The 21,354-nt window shown below is 40.3% G+C and overlaps 1 protein-coding gene across 1 annotated transcript in view; it reads left to right on the top strand.

The window, feature by feature from the left end:
* The window catches only part of sim2 (SIM bHLH transcription factor 2), a 67,174-nt gene that overhangs the window by 12,617 nt on the left and 33,203 nt on the right, over window positions 1-21,354 (top strand). The window contains exons 2-4 of the mRNA XM_067992382.1: window positions 9,384-9,466; window positions 9,832-9,921; window positions 17,575-17,683. Of these exons, the coding sequence (XP_067848483.1) occupies window positions 9,384-9,466; window positions 9,832-9,921; window positions 17,575-17,683 (282 nt within the window). The remainder of the gene's footprint in view (window positions 1-9,383; window positions 9,467-9,831; window positions 9,922-17,574; window positions 17,684-21,354) is intronic.

Below are 21,354 nucleotides of genomic sequence, written 5' to 3' on the forward strand. Positions count from 1 at the left end.
TTTCCCATACCTTTTTAATTTTTCAAACATTTGTTCACTTCCCTTTTAAAGCTATTATGGATTCTGCTTGAACCATTGTTTCTTGTGGGGCATTCCATTCCTAACAACCTTGCTCATAAGAAAACTAACTTCTTCCTTCATTCTTTCAGTGATGATTTTAAATTTATGCCCTCTAGTTATCAACCAGTGGAATTAGATTTTCCCGATTTACTTATTCAAAGATTATAAGAGTTTTGTTGCCTCGATTAGTTCTTCTCTTACCCTCTTTTCTCGTGAAAAGAGTCCATTATTTAGCCTTTCCTCATAACTAAAGTTTGTTTTAGTGAATCTCTTCTGAACACTCTCCATTGCCTCATCATCCTTCCTGGCTATAGGTGCCTAAAAGTGGACACAATATTCTATAATCTAAGCAATGATTTGTATAAGTTTAGCATTACCTCTGCCTGTATACTTAATGTCCTTATAAAACCTTTACAGCTGTATCAACTTGTCCTTCCGTTTTAAAAGAATTGTGCATCTGAACCCCTGAGTCTGCTACTCTACTTCTAAAGCTTTGCCATTGAATGTATATTTCCTTTACTTATTCTTCCTCCCAAAATATATCATTGTACATTTCTCTGCATTACATTCCATTTGACAGTTATTGGCCCAATCTATTAACCTCTCGACGTCTTCCTGAAATCACATACAGTCCATTTACAGTTGACCACAATCACTATTTTTGGGTCATCTACAAAATTTTATATTGTATCCAAGTATAAATCATTTGTATATATTGAGAAGAACATTAGTCCTAACATTGTCCCTGTGGAATACCACTAATTACATCCCTTCAGTCTGAAAAAAAATTATTAACCACTATTCTATTTCTATGCTATCACAATCATTTTAATATAATGTACTTTAATGTTATCAACAAACCTCATATATGACACCTTATCCAAATGCCTTCTGAAAATTCATACACACATCGTACATTACATTTCCTTTATCAATACACTTTATTATTTCCTCCAAAAACTATCAAATTGGTCAGACACAACTTGGCTTTTCACAAATCTGTGCTGCCTGTCCTTAATTATAAACAATTTTACAACACCAAGTTATAGTCCAGCAATTTTATTTTAAATTCACAAGCTTTCGGAGGCTACCTCCTTCCTCATTCCTCATTTCGGAGGCTACCTCCTTCCACATCATGTCCTTAATTAACCCACGTTTTTCTAGATGAGTATTAATTTTGTCCCACATTATGGCCTCTGGAGGCTTGCCTGCTATTGATGTTCAGCTAACTGGTGTATGGTTGCCTGGTTTATACGTTTCTCCCTTTTTAAAAAGAGATATATTGATAACTCTATACTTCTCTGGCCCAGGGATATTAGAAATATTGTGGTCAGAGCCTCTGTTATTCCTCTCTGACTTCCTTCAGCATTCTGAGACGCGTGTCATCGCCCCCCCACCCCCACCCCCACCCCCATGCCTTTTCCACTTTGGTTCCACCATTTTTAAAATACTGGTTCCTTATCTATAGTTATCTTACCCAACTGCTCCACCTTCTCCTCCATTCTCATTTCATTCTCACGACCACACTCTTCTATAAAAACGAAGGCAAAGTATCAGTTATTTGAACTATTCCTTCATCTTCCATAAGAAGATTTTCTTCTTCATCTCTGATCAACCCTACCATTTATTTTCTACATCTTTATAATAGCCGTTACCATTTCCCTTTATGTTACCAGACAGTCTTTCTTCATACCCTCTCTTAGCCTTTCTAATCTTTTTTTGCTTTCCATCTATATTTTCTATACTCTGTTTGATTTTCTTTTGAGTTATTAGTTGTGGATTTGTCTTGTGCCTTTTTAAATTTTAATATCTCTACTCCGTAAGGGATCACCTCCATCTTTTGCTGCACATCCTTTACTACTTGTGGGAATTTATTTAGCTTGTATCCTAAACATCTCCTGTTTGAATGCTACCCATTCTTTGTCCACTGCCTTGTCTGTCGTTTTTGCTTTCCAATTTATCTGGGCTAATTCTTTCTCTCTCTCTTTGTGCACGTGCATGTGTGTATTTTGGCAATACCATGGTGAACCTTAGTTCCATGTCTGTTCTTTGCAAAGGATTTTGGACGCTATTTTAAATGTTATTTTAATATTTGTTTTCTTGACAAAAGCGCAATGTTTGTGTTCCCTGATTACCAGAGTACATACAATGGAAATTATGTACGGTAATTAGCATCAAATCACATGGACCGTTTTTTCAGAATGCCCTGCTGTAGCTGTAGGATCCTGGTTGACCTATCATGTCTGAGTGTATTTATTCAATTGCATATCTCAAAATGCACAATTCTTGAGAAACCACCTAAATTCCAATAGTTAAAATAGACCAGCCACCATTTGAAATAAACAATATATAGATACCTCTGCAATATTCTGTAATATCTCACGACTAGATGTAGCCTAAGCACTAACCCACACCTGCATAACGCCATATGGAGATTAATAGGTTACTTCATATGGGTGCCTGTGTATAAATCATTGAGCAAGCGTTTCAAACAATTCATTCCAATGGCAAGTTTCCAATTCTTACAGCAGAGATGCATTGTTTAGTGGTTTTCAATTTACGACCAGAATTTGTAACTGATAGATTGTTGCGTTAGCAAAGGGACTCCAATTCCAGAAAGCGAGGGGGATTTACTGTTTGATCTTAAATTTGTGAACCCTGTAGTGTGTTAATAATGGCGGATTTAAAGTCTTTCTCCACACGTTTGTCACAGGACACCAGTGAAACTGTCCACGAATTTCACAAGCCTATAAAATGCACCTTTCCCCTCGATAGTACAAAACTTCAGCCAGTAATATATTTCCAGAACATAATACTTTTGGAAGGTTTTTGAAATTATTGTTGCTACATTTGGCCGAGATCCTTGTGAATCTGTGCAGTTTTTGTCTTGTTACTATTGAAAACTTAATTAACTGCAAACAAAAAAAAATGAATTCCACTCAAAAGACTTAATTTCAGTTTTTGACGTTCTTTTGTTGTCGCTGGTTCGCTAGCTATTCGACAATTAATATTGTGCGATATCCGTACAAAAACACTTAAGAAAATGATAATGGATCGTTCAGTTGGGCGAAAAGCCACATCTGTTCTTTTATATAAGGCGTGTTGAGCTCTACGTGCTAGAGGTATCTATTCGGCGTCACTGGATTTAAAAGTTGCTTTGAATGGGTTTTCCAATCAGCAATTTAATACATTTAAAATGTAAATATTCCCAAATAGTTCTAACTTTCTTAAATCACATTTTCCACCCCACCCCCCAAAAAAATTAGTGTAACTCGTGAGTGCTCAACTTCTTTACATATGGAAGAATTGTCATTTTATGTTGAAATATTAAAGTTTACATCAAATTCTAGATGTTTGGCAGTAATTAATAAGACTATAATTTACTCAAAGGGTTCAGATGACAAACTAACCAAGAAAAAAAACTCCATGGGTTGACAAATGTCACAGGAACCCCAAGATTAAATTGCAGTTGATACCTACTTGTCTCACTATCCAGTTCCATTAATATGTACTTTATAGTACAATTATACTGCCGCTTTCGCATCGATGCAAAGCAATTTTGGATACACTTCAATTCAGATGTGGCAGACTAATTAGTGCACTCACGCCCTGAGACCATCTCACACCGGTTTGAATTGGTACAGAGTGCAGTATAATTCCAGTCTTGGTCTAATCAAATAACGATGTGGAGATGCCGGTGATGGACTGGGGTTGACAATTGTAAACAATTTTACAACACCAAGTTATAGTCCAGCAATCAAATAACGATGGAGCTGAATTTACACTGATTGATTACGTTGAGAAGCTTTGGTAATGTCACCACTGTGAAATAACTTAGTCACATGATTCACAGGAGAGTGTTGTAGTGGTCTTAAAACCGCCTTTTAAGGGAATTCGTTACCTAATGTATATTAGGTAGAGGATACTCGATGAGTGGTTTACAATACAATTAAATGGTTTGCAAACCTTCCTAAACTACCACAAACTATCTGAGACAACTGTGGGTTTTTGATCCTACGCCCATTGAACAGGCCGGAATTATACTGTCCCTCCGCTCAGATGAATTTCTGGGTTGCTGGATATTCGAACTTGATATTAGCGGGATAACGTCATCAATCTTCATGCGGACAGCAAACTTGCCGAAGTGTGATGAGAAGTGTAGTGGATATAAGTGACGCTTCTGGACCCTAAGTAAAGACGCTGGACTCTTTGGGGCAAACAGCTCTCAGTAATGGGACTTACTTTACGGGGCGTCTGGCCTCCTGATGATAGCGTGCTGCTCTGCACTAGTACTCTCCAGTCTGCTTATTGCAGAAGGAAAATAGTTGCACTCTTGCTAGAATGTGCTGGAGAGTCAAATTGCTGATCCGGGTCCTGAGATATACTTCCACCTTTGCTTCATATTGACCCTGAAGTCATAGTATTAGTCTATGGTCATCCCGTATTAAACGGATGTGTTGAATTTTGCCCCCTGGTGTAAGAGTTCATTGGGATGGTGAATTGCAAATAATTTTGGATACCTGGCAATGATTATATAGCGAGGACGTAGAGGGGGGGTCAGATCATGTAAAATACAAGAGTGAACACAGAGTGGTTTATAACCATTGACTGAACCGCGAGATTGCATTGTTGCTTTGAAATGAATCTGAGGTTATTTCATGGGCTTTATTCACCTTTTCCTGCTGTTTTTGCATTCTGATGGTAACTGCCAATGTCGTTGATGCATAGTGAGCTTCACACTGCAAGGTTAGCAAGTGGCAGCTCCACATTTGCACAGAAATACTTCGTAGTTGATTACAGAGAAATCCAATGTTACAGAGCAACAAGGAGCCGAGGATTCAATACACAGCACATAACTCTGTCCCGGTAATAGTGGAAAATTCCACATTGCTCTAAGTGCCATGCAAAGTAGCCGTCAATTGTTAAAGTCCATTCACATCTCGGTCGATTTTGAAATCTTATTAGCCGAGAAGTGTTTCGGATTATTGGACCACGAAATACACCTGATCGAGGCGCAAGTAATGGGAAGACCCAGAGGTTGTATTAGAGCAATAATCCATACGGCGTTATGTCCAAAGTGTTCCCAAAATTAATTAGTCGCCTTCTAATTTGTAATAAGTGCTGGGCGCACCACCGACCGAGCAGTAATGCGAATATTGCTGACATTTTCATCTTGCAGAAATCTTAAACATTGACAGACACGACTGTACTCCGAACCTGTAACAGGCGCCTTCCCTTCACCAGCCGAAGGAAAATAGAAAATTCTTTACTTTTTTGTTTATTTTTAATACGTTCTTGATGTTTCCGTTTTATACTCGAATAGATTTTATAGTTTTTGAGGGATGGATTTTTTAAAACTGCATTCTCTGTGTTTAGTTTTTATAGCAAAAAGAACCTTGAATACCTGTCACCGAATCACATAAAATACTCTTAAGATATCTATCAGAGTTGCAATTCAGACAAGGGGTGGGGAGGGGGAGAGAGGAGGGATAGCTGAGTATCACACTATCTATATCTTATTTTTTTTCAAATCTTTCTTTTAATTACTATTTGGTGGGAAATCCCATCAATCCTTAAAGGGATGTAATTTAGCCCCGATAAGACAAACGCCCGCACACATACACACGCACACACACAACTAAACTGTAACACTGGATTACTTGAAGCAAAGCGATCAGCGGCATCTCTGTAACCCAACATTATAGGCCTGATGTGGCGATGCCGGTGATGGACTGGGGTTGACAATTGTAAACAATTTTACAACACCAAGTTATAGTCCAACAAATTTATTTTAAATTCCACAAGCTTTCGGAGGCTTCCTCCTTCCTCAGGTGGTGTGGAAATGAAATTTTCGAATCCTTCGCATTTGAAAATCACAGAACAATGCCTGGCACCTCCTGAGGAAGGAGGAAGCCTCCGAAAGCTTGTGGAATTTAAAATAAATTTGTTGGACTATAACTTGGTGTTGTAAAATTGTTTACAACATTATAGGAACATAGGAACAGGAGTAGGCCATTCAGCCCCTCGAGCCCGTACCGCCATTTGAGAAGATCATGCTGATCTGTGATCTAGCTCCATATACCTGCCTTTGGCCCATATCCCTTAATACCTTTGGTTAGCAAAAAGCTATCTATCTCAGATTTAAAATTAGCAATTGAGCTAGTATCAATTGCCGTTTGCGGAAGGCAAATAATTATCAAACAATTATTTGAGTTAAATCAAATGTAAAACTATTCATGATGTGGAGATGCCGGTGATGGACTGGGGTGGACAAATGTAAGGAATCTTACAACACCAGGTTATAGTCCAACTTCTTACAACACCAGGTTATAGTCCAACCAGTTGGACTATAACCTGGTGTTGTAAGATTCCTGACATTTGTAAAACTATTCATTAGGGCTTTCTTTTTCTCTCTATCATCCTCACCACACTCCCTCCCCCACCCCACCTAGTTCCGAATTATATTGCAGCCGACTGGCAGGGATCTCTGGGCTTGTCACTTCTTCAGGTGTTATTAGCATGGACCGACACGATCTCTAATGAGCTGACGAGAAGGTGGAGCCGCACATCCCCAGCCTGGTTAATATTCACATTCGTTCTGAATGATTCCATCGGACTGCATTTTTAAAATATATACACACGGAGAGGCAAGTGATTGGAGAATTAATAATCACTTGAAGAGGACAAAAGTGGGAATCGTGTTGATAAAACCACATTCTGATGGTTGCGATTACAAAGATGGTATAAATGTATTACTCGGGTGCTAAAAACAGCAGCTGGAAACAATGCAAACATACATGGGTACACACTAAACACACGTGTACTGCGCACGCCACATGTTAACATACATCCACCCATATATCACATGCGTACATATAAAGTACACGCCATAAATATGTGCAAATGCACAGTACAGGTACACCAGGACACTACATATGTAACGTGCAGTACAAACATACAACACATGTGCAAGCATGTGTGCAAGTGTAAATATATAGCGCCCGTGTAAATGTATAGTGCACACCATAGACTATGTGTAAATACAGGTGCACAAGCATGCACCACCGGTATAAGTAGGAAGCACACATTAAACACCACACGTATAAATGGACAGGGCACCCCATACACCAAATGTGTAGCCGTTTGGTACACCCCAACGTGTAAATGCACAAAACACACGTGCACCACATATGGTAAACATATAGTGCGTACTCTTACATCACGAGTATACAGTTTATACCCGTCTACCACAATGGCACAAACACAATTCAACTATAGACCGAACCACACCATGTCACGTCACAAACTGACACGCGATATCGGATGCCTCACACACAAATACGCGAAAGCTCTTATATAAAACAGTTGCATAAAAGGCCAAATCCCAGAGTGATATTTGCGTTGTGGCTACACCGAGCTACCAGCCTGTGACGGGCGGCCGCACAGTGCAATTTTCAACCGGCAGCCCCTCAGTTCTACTGTGAACAACAATTGCGATCTAATGGGCGAGGGAGAGCTGTGCAAATGTATGTTTGGAGAGTGAAGAGGGGCCGCCCTCCTTCTCAAAACATTAAAAAAAATCTCTGCTTACGTTTATAAAATGACTTCTCCCTGAGGGGGAAGAGGCGACGCACTCTGTTGTGTTTTAGAGTTAGATTAGGATTTCACCCATGAATTCAACTTTGCTTTTGTGTTGCTGTGAAGCAGGCAGTATAACTAATTCACATCGGGCACGTTACAATATCCCTGCTCGGAGTCTCAGATGAAACTAGAGTGGTCATTCTAGTGTGATTTTTTTCTGACACCCCCCCCCCCCCCCCACCACCACCACCAATATCTTAACCAGCACCAGCCTAGGGGTCTGAGTCACACTTGTTTCTATTATGTTTCTAAAGGGATATGGGGAAAAAGCGGGAACAGGGTATTGAGTTAGACGATCAGCCATGATCATTTTGAATGGCGGAGCAGGCCCGAAGGGCCGAATGGCCTACTCTTGCTCCTATTTTCTATGTTTCTATGTTTGTAATGAGATTAATAGGTCTGTTCGACTGAAGCAGACACCGTTGTAAAAGTTGGGTGTGAGTGGAAGTGAAACCGGCACCAATCTGTTGCTATAACGGCAAACTGCGATACAATTTATGCCAAAAACTGGGGTGAATTTGGACTCAGGTGTAACTAAAACATAGCATGCAATACATACCCACATAAACACATATTAGCACACTACATAGTCATATCTACACATATATGTTAAAGAGTGCATTCCACACAACACAAACGCCCCATTAACACACTGTCTCTCCATACCCACACAAACATGCATATACACTAAATATATACACACTAAATACTCACATAAATAGAAATACTATATGCATGCACATCAACACATAAATCCCCACACAAATACACACATATATACTACATACACATGCACAGAAAGAACTTGCTCTTACATGGCGCTTTTCATGACCTCAGGAGATCCCAAAGCACTTTACGGCCACTGAAGTACTTTTTGAAGTGTAGTCACTGTTGTAATGTGGGAAATGGGCAGCCAATTTGCACACAGCAAGGGCCCACAGACAGCAATGTGATGATGACCAGATAATTAACCTGTTTTAATGATGTTGATTGAAGGATAAATATCGGCCAGGACATGCAGATAACTCCCCCGCTCTTCTTCGAAATAGTGCCATGGGATTTTTTAACGTCCACCTGAGAGGGCAGACCAGCCTTCGTTTAATGTCTCATCCCAAAGATTGCACCTCTGACAGTGCAGCACTCCCTCAGTACTGCACTGGAGTGTCAGCCTAGATGTTTCTGCTCAAGTCTATGGAGTGGGACTTGAACCACAACCTTCTGACTCAGAAGTGAGAGTGCTACCACTGAGCCACGGCTGACACCATTAAAACACTAAACACCCACAGAAACACACATAGATACGTTAACACAAAAAGTACCCACACTGGCACAGACCTCAGCCAATCCGACATATCTCAAATCAGCATTATAGGTTCAGTCACAGCCTTACAAGTAAAGTGACAATTGTTTAGAAAATTTGTCCTTATAAAGTGTGGTGAACGAAAATGTTCTCTGTGCGTCTGCAAACAATTTAAACATACATAGAACCCATTAGAAAGAAACGTGAATATTCCCCAATGATTGTTTTATGCAAAAGGTTATGGATTTACTGGTTATTAATCGTGGAACCGTCAGAAATCAGTCATCATCTTGCTGAAACATAACATTTCTGTCTAGTCAATGTGGCAGTTCGTTATCTGTTGTTAAAGCTGCTGATACACTTGGTGTTGTTTCTCATTCAGGTCTGGGAGACGCCTGGGGACAGTCTAGTCGCGTAAGTCCTTTGGACAATATGGCCAGAGAATTAGGATCCCACTTACTTCAGGTAACGGAACTTCTTAACGAAACTGACAGATAACGGTTATAGAGCGGGCAGGCCTATAGACATGCGATTAGAAGAAAGATAGTAAAACAGCAATGGACAGAAGGTGGTCATTTCCACCATACCCCGCACATATCCCCACAAAGCTCAATCATTCAATACGACGCACATTCCTTTTTTGAATTGTAATAAATTATTTCTGCACTGAAACACTTTGCATTAAGACGGCATTACTGTAATATGATAAATGAGAAGTGCAGAAGGTTGTGAAACGGTGGAGTGGTGTAAGGGCTTTACAGTAATTGTCATGATGGTTAAAGTGTACAGACTAACGGGTGCTTTCCTCTTTATTTTTGTGCGTTTTTCAGACTCTAGATGGCTTTGTTTTTGTAGTCGCATCCGATGGTAAAATCATGTACATCTCGGAAACTGCGTCAGTCCATTTGGGTTTGTCCCAGGTAAGAAATCACATTTTCAGATGGTCTTTGAAATACACAACATACATTTAGCTTTTTTGTAAATAGATATTTGATAATCACAAAAAATAGAAAGAAAAAATAAAATGTGCAATATAAACAACAAACGTTAAAAATTCATGGCTTTTGAGTCAGAATATAAACCGCCTTAAAGAACATGCATAAGAAAAGAGCACATCTGACAGTCAGCATCTGAAAGAGAAAACACAGTAGCAGTGAAGTGGGTGGGTGACTGCAACAAGCAAAAGAAAGGGTTAATGCGGGGGTGCAGATGATCCACCCAGAATTTTGTTTAAACAATCATAATAAATGATTACGTCTGGTTGAGGAGTTCGAGTCACTCTTTAGACTTTTTTGTCGATAAAGGATGAGAGAAAGAAATGAAGGGAGACAGAAAGGAAGGAGGAGAGAACCAGAGGGAGACAGAAAGGGGAAAGATAGTAAAAGGCGAGAGAGAAGGGTAGAAAGAGAAGGAAAGAAAGAGAGAGGAGAGATAATCAAGAACAGCACTATTCTGGGAATAATCAGTAAATATTTGAAAGAGAAACACCGGCTAAAGTTTTCCGTCGATGAAAGGTTCCCACCTCAAACTTTAACCCCCTCCCTTTTTCAAGTGCTTTCCATTTCCAGCATTTCCTGTTTTTATTTCACTTTGCTATCTTTTGGTGAAAATTAATTTGGCGCCAAACAAATATTAATAATGTAATATTGAAAGATGTGCTCCAGAACAATTAATTGAGACTTAAGGGAGTGGTACTAATTGAATAGTTCATACAAAGAGCTGGCACAGGCACGATGGGCCGAATGGCCTCTTTCTGTGCCTATGATTGAGTATGCGGGCTAGAAAACGACATGTATTGGCGAATTGAGTTGTAAAACTTGTATCTGTAAAAAGTGCGGGGGAGAATCAGTGCCTGCAAACACTCATTTCTCATTTTCTGATAACTTACAGAGCAAACTGCCAAACCTTCGGGTTCCCCAAATTTCTCCGACCCATTGACGCTACGTTGGTGCAAATTTAGCTCAAGTATCCGCAGCTTTTCACCAGATGTACTGTTCCCTCACCACTAATCTCTCCTGCCGTTTACATTCTAAAACCGAGCCGGGAAATTTTACAATGAGAATGTTCTAGGATTAATCGAATGGAGTAAAATCCTACAATCGTACACTGTAGTTTGTAAAGTAGTTTTAGGATTTTTTTCTCAGCAGTTCTCATCGCTTCATTTTTTGCGCGTTGTTTTTTTTAAAAAAAATTGGTTCCTAATCTGATCGGTTGACCCACTGAACAAAACAATTTGTACACTAGGTGCTAAGCCGCGACCTGTCCAATCTTTATTTTGACCCTCAGATTTTGAAATGAAGGATCAAAGTGTCCCTTTACTTTTCACATGCTAATGTGATCTGCGGATTTTAGTTCCAAACCCAACCCTTTCTCAGCCCCTCTGGCTGGAAGAAATCTTAACCGTCTCTAGCCAGACGGTCACACTTGCAGTTTTTTTTCACTCGTTCAAATAGCCTTCCCCCCTGGCGCGCTGCTTCTGTAACGTGCCTGTTTTATCATTTACCTTTTTGTGGCTGGTTCCAATGCATGCTTAAATTATGACAGAAGTGATTGTCAACTGCCTTATTTTCCATTAAGTCGTTAATAACTGCTAATATTACCCTTTCTATCACCAGTCATCAGCCAAAAAAGTTGTATAGAATCTTGGTCAGAACGCATCTGGAGAACTCCATTCTGTTTTGGAGGCACCAGACTTCACCAAAGATATATTGGCCTGGGAGGGGGCACAGAGCAGATTCGCCAGATTGATACTGGGGCTTAGGGGGTTAAATTATGAGGACAGGTTGCATAAACTTGGCGTGTATTCCCTTGAGTATAGAAGGTTGAGGGTGATTTGACCCAGGTGTTTAAAATGTTAAAAGGATTTCATAGGTTAGATACCAACAAAGTATTTCCTCTGGTGGGGGAATCAAGAACAAAGGTACAGAATCTTAAAATTAGAGCCAGGCCCTTCAGGAGTGAAATCAGGAAGCACTTTTTCACACAAAGGCTAGTAGACATTTAGAGCTCTCTCTCAAAATGCTGTTGATTCTAGGATAATTGGAGCTTTCAAGACTGAGATAGGTAAGGGTATCAAGGGACATGGAGCAAAGGCAGGTAAATGGAGTTGAAGTACAGATCCGCCATGATCTAATTGAGTGGTGGAGCAGGCTCGAGGGGCAGAATGGCTTGAGCTCCTTGTGCAGCGCATCACCAAACTTGAAACAAAAACAGGAGAGATGTGAAAAAAAATCAAAAAGGGGTGATCGGGAGAGAGCAAGCTTGGGTTTTAAAGCATATATATTGTAGGAAAGGAAAACTGAGGTAAGTAAGGAGGGCCACTGTTTTGGGGTCCTAGGAAAGAATGAGTTGGACTAGGAGAAAGTGAGATGAGACAAATACAGTGAGAATGCTGAGGGGAAGAGTGTATAGGATAGACTATTTGGCACTAGATGAAACATGTTTAAGCTAATTTTTAAAATAAATAAAAATAATTGCACATGGGGCAGTGCTATATACTGGGGCTACTTTTTGAACGTGGCCAAGCAGAATGGATTATAACTTCATGTTTTCTGTCACCAGTGATAACTCTGTCCCAGGCAACTGGTGGGATAAGCTCACTACAGTGTCCATCACTTCCAATGGCCGTTGGTAGAGGAAGAAGGCGTCAATTCCTTAATTATTTAAAAACTAAATAAATCTATAATTCAGATTGCTACAATGACTCTGTCACCATCACTGTGTCTGCTGGGCATGTGGCCTCCCCATGACAGAGAGGTTGGTGCTGGGTCCAACTGGAGTTTGCAAACGGTAACCGTCAATACACACACACACACTCACCCCCAGACCTAGGATTTTTACTCAATTGCCAGAGAAATCTCATGTTCAGTGACCCAAACAGAGCACACTGTGCATATTCCTGCACAAATAATATAAGCTATGTAAAAGATAGAATCCTCATAATCATAATTTTACATTTCTAAAACATAAAATCAAGAAATGCAGCTCATTTAAGCTTCCATTTTTGAAAATAAAACTTTGAAAACATGCTGCTACTTCAAAATATTTAATACTTTATACACATTTCATGCATCTGGAAGAAGATGTTGAGTTCTGACTTAGCTACAACTGTTTTAGGAATAAATCACAAAATTACCCAAGATTGAAACTCTCACAAGAGTAATTATAATCACAATCCAGTTTCATCTGTTTTAAATTGACATCTCCTATTAAAATTGGGCAAGGTGCCCTAATGCATCACATTTGAGCAATAATTAGAAATTAAATCCAGGGGTCCACCTTTCTGCTGTAAGTAATTTGATGCATTGTGGCAAGATGTTCTTCAGGCACATTTTGCACGATAGTAACTTGTAAACCACTTCAACATGTTGTTATTTGTAAGCAAACTTTATCTGATAGTTGTCAGAGAAAATCCTAGGTGTTGTAATAGTCATTGAGAATTGAGATACATTGTTCCTCCATTTTAAGAGCAAGTTAGTGAGCACATTCAGAGGCTTTTCTTATAACATTTAATTTAACAATCTCACTCAGAGAGAGCGCATGATGACTCTTTTGGGAAATAGAAATATCATACTGCTGCAGTTAGGGCTGTTCCTCTGAGGTTCTGATTGAGGCACATTGTTAAATACAGGGAATTCCATTTCCCATTGCTACACAAAATTTACCAAAATTATAATGTAACAGCTTGCATTTATGTAGTGCTTTTAATGTAGAAAAATGTCCCAAGGCGCTTCACAGGTGTGTTATCAGGCAAAGATAGACGCCGAGGTGAAGGAGATATTAGGAGGGATGACTAAAAGCTTGGTCAAAGAGGTGGGTTTTAAAGACAGTTTTAAAGGAGGAGGAGAGGTTTAGGGAGGCAGTTCCCGAGCTTAGGGTCTAGACTGCTGTCGGCATGGCCGCCAGTGGCGGAGTGAAGGAAATAGTGGACGCACAAGGCCAGAGTTGCAGGAACACAGAGTTCTCAGAGGGTTGTCGGGTTGAAGGTTACAGAGACAGGGAGGGGTGAGACCACAAAGGGATTTAAAAATAAAGATGAGAATTTTAAGATTGAGGTGTTGGGGGTGCCAATGTAATCAGCAAGCACAGGGGTGATGGGTGAGCAGGATTTGGTGCACTATAGGTTGAGGGAAGCAGAGTTTTGGATGAGCTGAAGTTTATGGAGGATGGGAGGCCAGCCAGGACAGCATTGGAAGAGTCAACTCTGGAGGTGACAAAGATATGGATGAGAGTTTCAGCAGTGGATGCTCTAAGGCAGGGGTGGAGATGACCAATGTTGCAGAGGTGGAAGTATGATATACATTAAGTGAATAATGTAAATTGTTTTCTCATTCGTTCCTGGAATATTTTCAGCCTACTGGAAAGGAATGACACATTAAATGCGTCCATAGTGTAAGACATGTTATATGCAAGACTTACAGGGGGTAATGTCGCAAGGCTGTGCTCCCAATGTACAGCCTCATTAGCGGTGAATGTAGTTTGAGCTATTACACTGTAGACCCAATTTTACAACCCTATCTCATCTTTAAACAGCAAATTGTAATGTGGAACCATGCTAAAGTTTTTTTTTTGCATTTGCATTATATTTTTCTGCATTTTGCTCTTTTTTATTCGTTCATGGGATGTGGGCATCGCTGGCGAGGCCAGCATTTATTACCCATCCCTAATTGCCCTTGAGAAGGTGGTAATGAGCCGCCTTCTTGATCCGCTGCAGGCCGTGTGGTGACGGTTCTCCCACAATGCTGTTAGGAAGGGAGTTCCAGGATTTTGACCCAGCGACGATGAAGGAACTGCGATATATTTCCAAATCAGGATGGTGTGACACTTGGAGGTGGTGTTGTTCCCATGTGCCTGCTGCTCTTGTCCTTCTAGGTGGTAGAGGTCACGGGTTTGGGAGGTGTTGTCGAAGAAGCCTTGGCGAGTTGCATTATTTATTTTGCTGGGTGGTCTGCCATTTTTGGGAATTTTTTGCTGCCATTGTTTACCTTCATTACTTCATTATTCCTGTTAGCTTGTATTGTAGCACCATAAAATGTGATCAGGGTGGGGATGGGGGTCCCAAAGCATTGCATGATTTAGTTAAGGAAGACAAGTTCAGCTGCAATGACACTTGAGGCATTATTTCCTCACCTATCATTACACCAGGACCTGCAATTATAGATCCCTCCATACATAGCGTCCATATATCTTGACCAGAACACCATATACCATCCTTCGGATGAGACGTTAAATCGAGGCCCTGTCTGCCCTCTCAGGTGGAAGTAAAAGATCCCAAGGCACTATCGGAAGAGCAGGGGAGTTCTCCCCAGTGTTCTGGCCAATATTTATCCCTTAACCAACATCACTAAAACAGATTATTTGGTCGTTTTCACATTACTGTTTGTGGGGCCTTGCTGTGCGCATATTGACTGTCGTGTTTGCTACGTTATAACAGTGACTACACTTCAAAAGAACTTTATTGGCTGTAAAGTGCTTTGGCATGTCCTGAGGTTGTGAAAGGCTCTATATAAATGTGAGTTTGTTCTTTCTTCACCTAGACATGTCAGTGGAGACCTGTCTCACCACCTCTACTTCACAAGACATGCTATCACAGAGTTGTGCCATCTTCTGCAGGATGACCTGCAGACACCTGGCCCAGATTTTGGCTCTTCCCATGAAAATAAAGGTTATCATAGCATGAAGCTTTCATGCTACCAGATCTTTCCAAGCCACTGCAAGAAAAATTTACCACATCAGACAGTGCATATAACTATCAAGCAAGTGACAACACCATGTTTGCATGGGGCAACACCTTCATCAATTTCCTTGTGAAAAGGAGGCATCATCTGGACAGGGAGCAGAGCCTTCACCTTGTGGCGGGGTTCCCTCAAGCGTAAGGTGTTAAAGATGACACTCAAGTGGGTTTCAGGGCTCATATAACCTCCATGATCTACATGGACAGAAAGGGTTTGCACTCATTTACTATTCAGGTGCTTGCTGACCACAGTAACATCGTTATCCATGTCAGTGGCCATTATAGGGGAAGCAGCCACGATGCCTTCATTATGCGTCAATCCACAGAAGAAAAGAAACATTTAGGGAGGCTCTTAAGGGAACCTCTTCATTCATGGCTGCGGTAGTTCGCTGCGGTTTGTGGCATGCTTGATGAATCCCCACGAGAAACATGTACAAAAGTGAAGCGTACTCTTGGTCTTTGCCTTCCTCCTGGTAGCAAACATTTTCCTTATTTGCAGCCAGCTATGAGGAACCTAGGTGACTGCACTGACCCAATTGGCAACCTCCCGCTTTTAGACAATGGGCAAAAAAATGATGGAGCCGTTTTTAATTATAACTTACTTTTGCTATTGATGGCAGTATCAGTTTTAAAATGCGTTAGTGAATGAGATAAACTGACTGGTAACTGTATAACAGGAATGTTGTCCAATCTTATAACGTGATTGTGTATTTTGACCATTCATTAGAGCAGCTGAAGGGAATGTATGCCACTGTCCCATTATTTATATTTGTAAAGAATCTAGTTATCTCAGCAATTCTAAATGTGTGACAGGCTTAGCTGAGCTGACTATAACGTGCTGTTTCGATAAATTGTCTAAACCTCTATGGAAGGTGAGGGGTTATTGGGCCAAATGGCCCTATCTCATTCTATGCTTTCTTATGCATTGCTCGGCTTTCGGCTGGTCTCATACAGCAATTGATTGTGAAGTCAGCAGTTCTGTATGTCTACTGGTTGAAATGATCCAACAAAAAAAGATGGGCTTGTTGGATCTAGTGACCTTTTTCTGTTCTTTAAAAATCCTTACGTTGAAGTATTCAAACCTTCAATCTCATCAGCTCGACCATCTTCTCAGAGATCCTCAGAAGGCAGACTGCTATCGTGCCCAATATTGAACTGATCCTGCCTAGATATACAACTACTTGTTATTTTGAAACACAAGATATACATTCAGTCTTCATCAAAGGCTTCAGTTTAATTTCCCTAGTTAGTTAATATGCTTTGTGAAATAGACTGGAAGATTATCAGTTCCATTCTCTGTCTATGCTGATCTCAGCCACTGCAGCAATTGGTTTACTACAATCAGCTTCAGTGCCCCGCTAGGGACAAGGGAAAATAAGATCGTGACAGGGAAGGACTAAGCTTTCCTTGTGGGGCCCGGCGGGGCAATACTGCTCCTGGCCCTGCAAGGATAGTAAGAACAAATGTAACTTACCTTTGTGGGCCTCTTCTGGCCCCGATCACAGGGTTGGCCTGGCGGGAAACTCACTGCCGCTTCCCGCCCAGACCATCTAATAAAACTTGCAGTCAGGTCCCAAAGATGACCTTAAATGCATATGTTAAAAAGGACCCCGTCAGCTTTTGCCAGGTGTCCCTGCCGCCTGCTCAATTGAGCAGGTACAAATCGCGACAGGTCAGTTCCCGCGCAGCTCCAGGGTGGGTAAGTGACCTGGGCGATATTAACTACTCATCTGTCCAGTTTTGAGTTTTATTTTATAAACAAAGTAGGTAGGGTGGTCAATATTACCTACAATGTGTTGATATATATGTTTCATAAGGTTTGATGTGTTTTCGTTACCAGGTGGAGCTAACCGGGAACAGTATTTATGAATACATTCATCCCTCCGATCACGATGAGATGACAGCTGTCCTCACAGCTCACCAGCCTCTCCATCCTCATCTACTGCAAGGTACCATCTGATTGGCACTCTATAAACTGCATTTAATTAAAATTCAAGATACAGCTTTCAGCTGCTCACATAATTCTGGTCAATTTATCCAAGACTTTTTGTAAATGCTGCAACAGAGAAATCAAATAAGCTGGTAGGAATACTGCAGCCAGAGATTAACAAACCAGCTGGTTCTATGTTCCTGTTTTACTACAATGTTCAAACATGTGCCAGGACCTGTTGCTTGCTGAACTTTGATCTATCATCTTGAAACTCAGTAGGCTCCCTTTTTACAACAATATGGGAAATATTTATCAAATTTCCTTCAGGAGGACTTACTTGCCAAAGTAAATCACCTTGGTTCAATCATTAGCACTCTTGCTTCTGAATCAGAAGGTTGTGAGTTTAAGCCTACTTCAACACTTGAGCATATGATCTAGGCAGACACTCCAGTGCAATACTATGGGAGTGCTGCCTTATCAGACTTGCTGCCCTGTGGATGAGATAGTAATCAAAGGTTGTTTCAGGCAGATGTTAAAGATTGTGTGGTACTATTCAAAGCAGAGCAAAGTGTTCTCCTGGTGTTCTGGTCAAGATTTTTCCCTCAACCATGGATCAACTGGTCATTGTTGTTTGTAGGATTTTGCTGCGTGCAAAATGGCCACTGCGTTGGCCTACATCAGCTACTTCACTTCAAAGTAATTAATTGTACATGAAGTGCTTTGGGATATTTCTGAGAGACATAATAAGGTGCTATATAAATGCAAGTCTTTTCTCTCACAGATATGTGCAGACCATGTGGCACAGTATTTCAGACATTTGTGAGCTGAGAAAAATGATCTTCCTTGATTTAAAAAAAAATTCCAGTTAAAAATGAACTATATGGAAAGGCAGAATTTGACCAGCATACCTATATACTGCACTTCAGATTGGTAGAACATTCTTTCAGCTCTGAGGCCTAAATTCAAATCCTGCCCAGATTGATGGAACAAAGTCTACTCTCCCTTGACAGCTGCAAGGTGAAATTATTTTGATTGGTCTTGACCAAGTTTTATGGGGTGAGAGTCCACAGTCCACCACCCATGACTTCGCACCAGTTGGCACCAAATAGGTAATTTGACTGTGTTGCAACTGGAGTACATGACCCTGCAAACCTTCTTCTTTTCCCTAATTTTTTTGGTGATTTGTTTTTTTGTGTGTGCTCATGAGCAGGAGGCAAGTCAGAGAAATCAGAGAAACCAGAGAAACGTCAGATAAATGTTTGGACCATTGACAGTCCAAATATTGTTGGAACTATGCCAACAAAGAAGCTATCTACATCAATCTGTACTGGACCTGGCCTGGAGTGCTTGATGCTGATAGTGAGCCTTAGGAATGGGAAAGCATTTCATCCTCCAGTACTGATATGCCTCATATTGATGAGCATCCTGCTCTACTGAATAATTAGAGCTCGGCCACTTAGGAGGGAAATCAGAAAGCACTTTTTCACACAAAAGGTAATAGAAATCTGGAATGCTCTCCCCCCAAAAGGCTGTGGATTCCGGGACAAATGGAGCTTTCAAGGCTGAGATTGCTAGATTTTTGTTGGGTAAGGGTATCAAGAAATATGGAGCTGATGTGCGTAAATGGAGTTGAGGTACAGATCAGCCATGATCTAATTGAATGACATACTCGAGAGGCTGAATGGCCTACTCCTGCTCCTATGTTCCCAAGAAGTGCAAACCTGAGGGCTAATTTGGCAGAGAGGAAGAAAATAGGAATGAAAATCACAACCACAGTGTTTCTTTTGAAATGATAGTCAGAGGAATGAAGCAAGTATCTCAACCACTAGCTTTTAATTCATTTTCACTTATGTTTGAACCAACACATTTTAGGAATTGACACTCATCTTTTTTCTTGTCTGTTTCTGAATATTTTTGCTTAGGCACTGATGACACCATTAAGGAAACTAATTTAGACAAGTTACTGACTCTTACAGTGAGAGAGTTACGCAGCTTGAAATAAAAACCACGGAAGCTGCCTGCTTTAATGTTGATGTCTACTAGTGACAATACTTCCCCTTGCACCGCCAACCTCTGTAGTTCCATGATGTCATCAGCACCCACAGTTTAAACAAATATCTTTTCATGTAAAAGCAAAAAATGACACCACTTTTTCTTTTTCAAATTTTCCAATCTTCTGTCCATGTCACACATCCGTCTTTGGCCAAGCGAGCCGGCAAACAACTGGCTCAGGTCTCTGCCAATGCCACTCTAGCCAACTGGCTGTGAGCAGACATGCAAGAGCAACCCAGAGAAAATCGCAGTCTGGTCTCTGCATGGCAATTTCAGCCCCAACATTAAAAGACACCGCTAATTTTTAGTCCTCGTGTTCACTGGGGCCTGGGGTTAATCGAAATGCTGCTCCCTGTGTGGAAAGTGTGAGGTAGGCAAAAAAAGGCAAACTGGGCTACCCCACATTACCTTTTCTTTATCTAGCAGCAATTTATAAAGTAACATTAAGCATTGATTAAAGCCACCACAACTAAACTTGGAACTTGAAAAATAATTGCTACTTACATTCATTCCTCCTGCAATAATAGTTTAGTAAGAATTTCTCCCACATTAAAATTTTAAATATTAGATTCAGAAAATTACACTTTGTGCAGACTACTAAATAGGAGGAGGAGTAAGTAGTCTGACTAATGAGAACAGCTCTGACCTCTGATATTAGACGTAACACTGAATCAAACTGCTTTCAGTGCACATTTGTTCAAAAGAACATTGCAAATAGATTTAATACTAATTCATATTGGTGAATTTTTATTTCTGGTACAAATACAATATATGAATGGGACCTTAGTTTATCAGCTGGGAGAAATCGTTCACAAGTTTTGTCACAATTTACCATACACCTCAATTTGATGTCATCAGCAAATTCCTAAGTTCATCTCATTTCTATATATAGTAAATAAGAGCATTCCCAACACAGACACCAGTGCACTCACACACATTTCCAGTCCAAGAAATGTCCGTTTACTCACATCCTTTGTTTTCTGGGCCACAAACATCTCTCTATCACTCACCGCTATTTCGGTACTTAGTGTGCTGTGTCATTCAGTTTTCCTTTTCATGCACAAATTATTTTTGCAGATATACATGGGTGCATTAATAGAAGATAATTAAAATACCCAAATATTTCCCCTTAATTCCATGTGCCGTTAACTTTAGCACAACTCTCGTGTGGTACCTTATCCAATGTTTTTTGAAAATTCATTATAAAAATCCATATCTATCTTCTCTGTTATTTCCTCAAAGAATTCTATAAAGTTGGTCAAGCACAACTGGCCTTTTATAAATCTGTACTAACTGGCCCTGATTAGCTCATATTGCTATACCGCTAGTTAATGAATAACTGAAGTAAGACTAACTAGCCTATAATTTCTGAGTTTATTCCTGTATCCTTTTTTGAAAAGGTATGTCAGATTTGTCACTCTCCAGTCTTCTGGAATAATTTTCCTTTCCTAGATTCCCTCAGGATTCTTGGCTATCAAGTCCTAATGTCTACCTTAAGTGTGAGTGACTCCTTTAGTACAATTTCTCTTTGAATAATAATCTCCACTAACAGTTCTACAATCCCAATATCCACCTCCTCGCTGAAAACTGAAGCAAAGTACTCAATTATCATCTCTGTCATTCCCTCATTCTTCACTA

Source organism: Heptranchias perlo, chromosome 11 (genome assembly GCF_035084215.1).
Source record: "Heptranchias perlo isolate sHepPer1 chromosome 11, sHepPer1.hap1, whole genome shotgun sequence".
NCBI lineage: Eukaryota > Metazoa > Chordata > Chondrichthyes > Hexanchiformes > Hexanchidae > Heptranchias > Heptranchias perlo.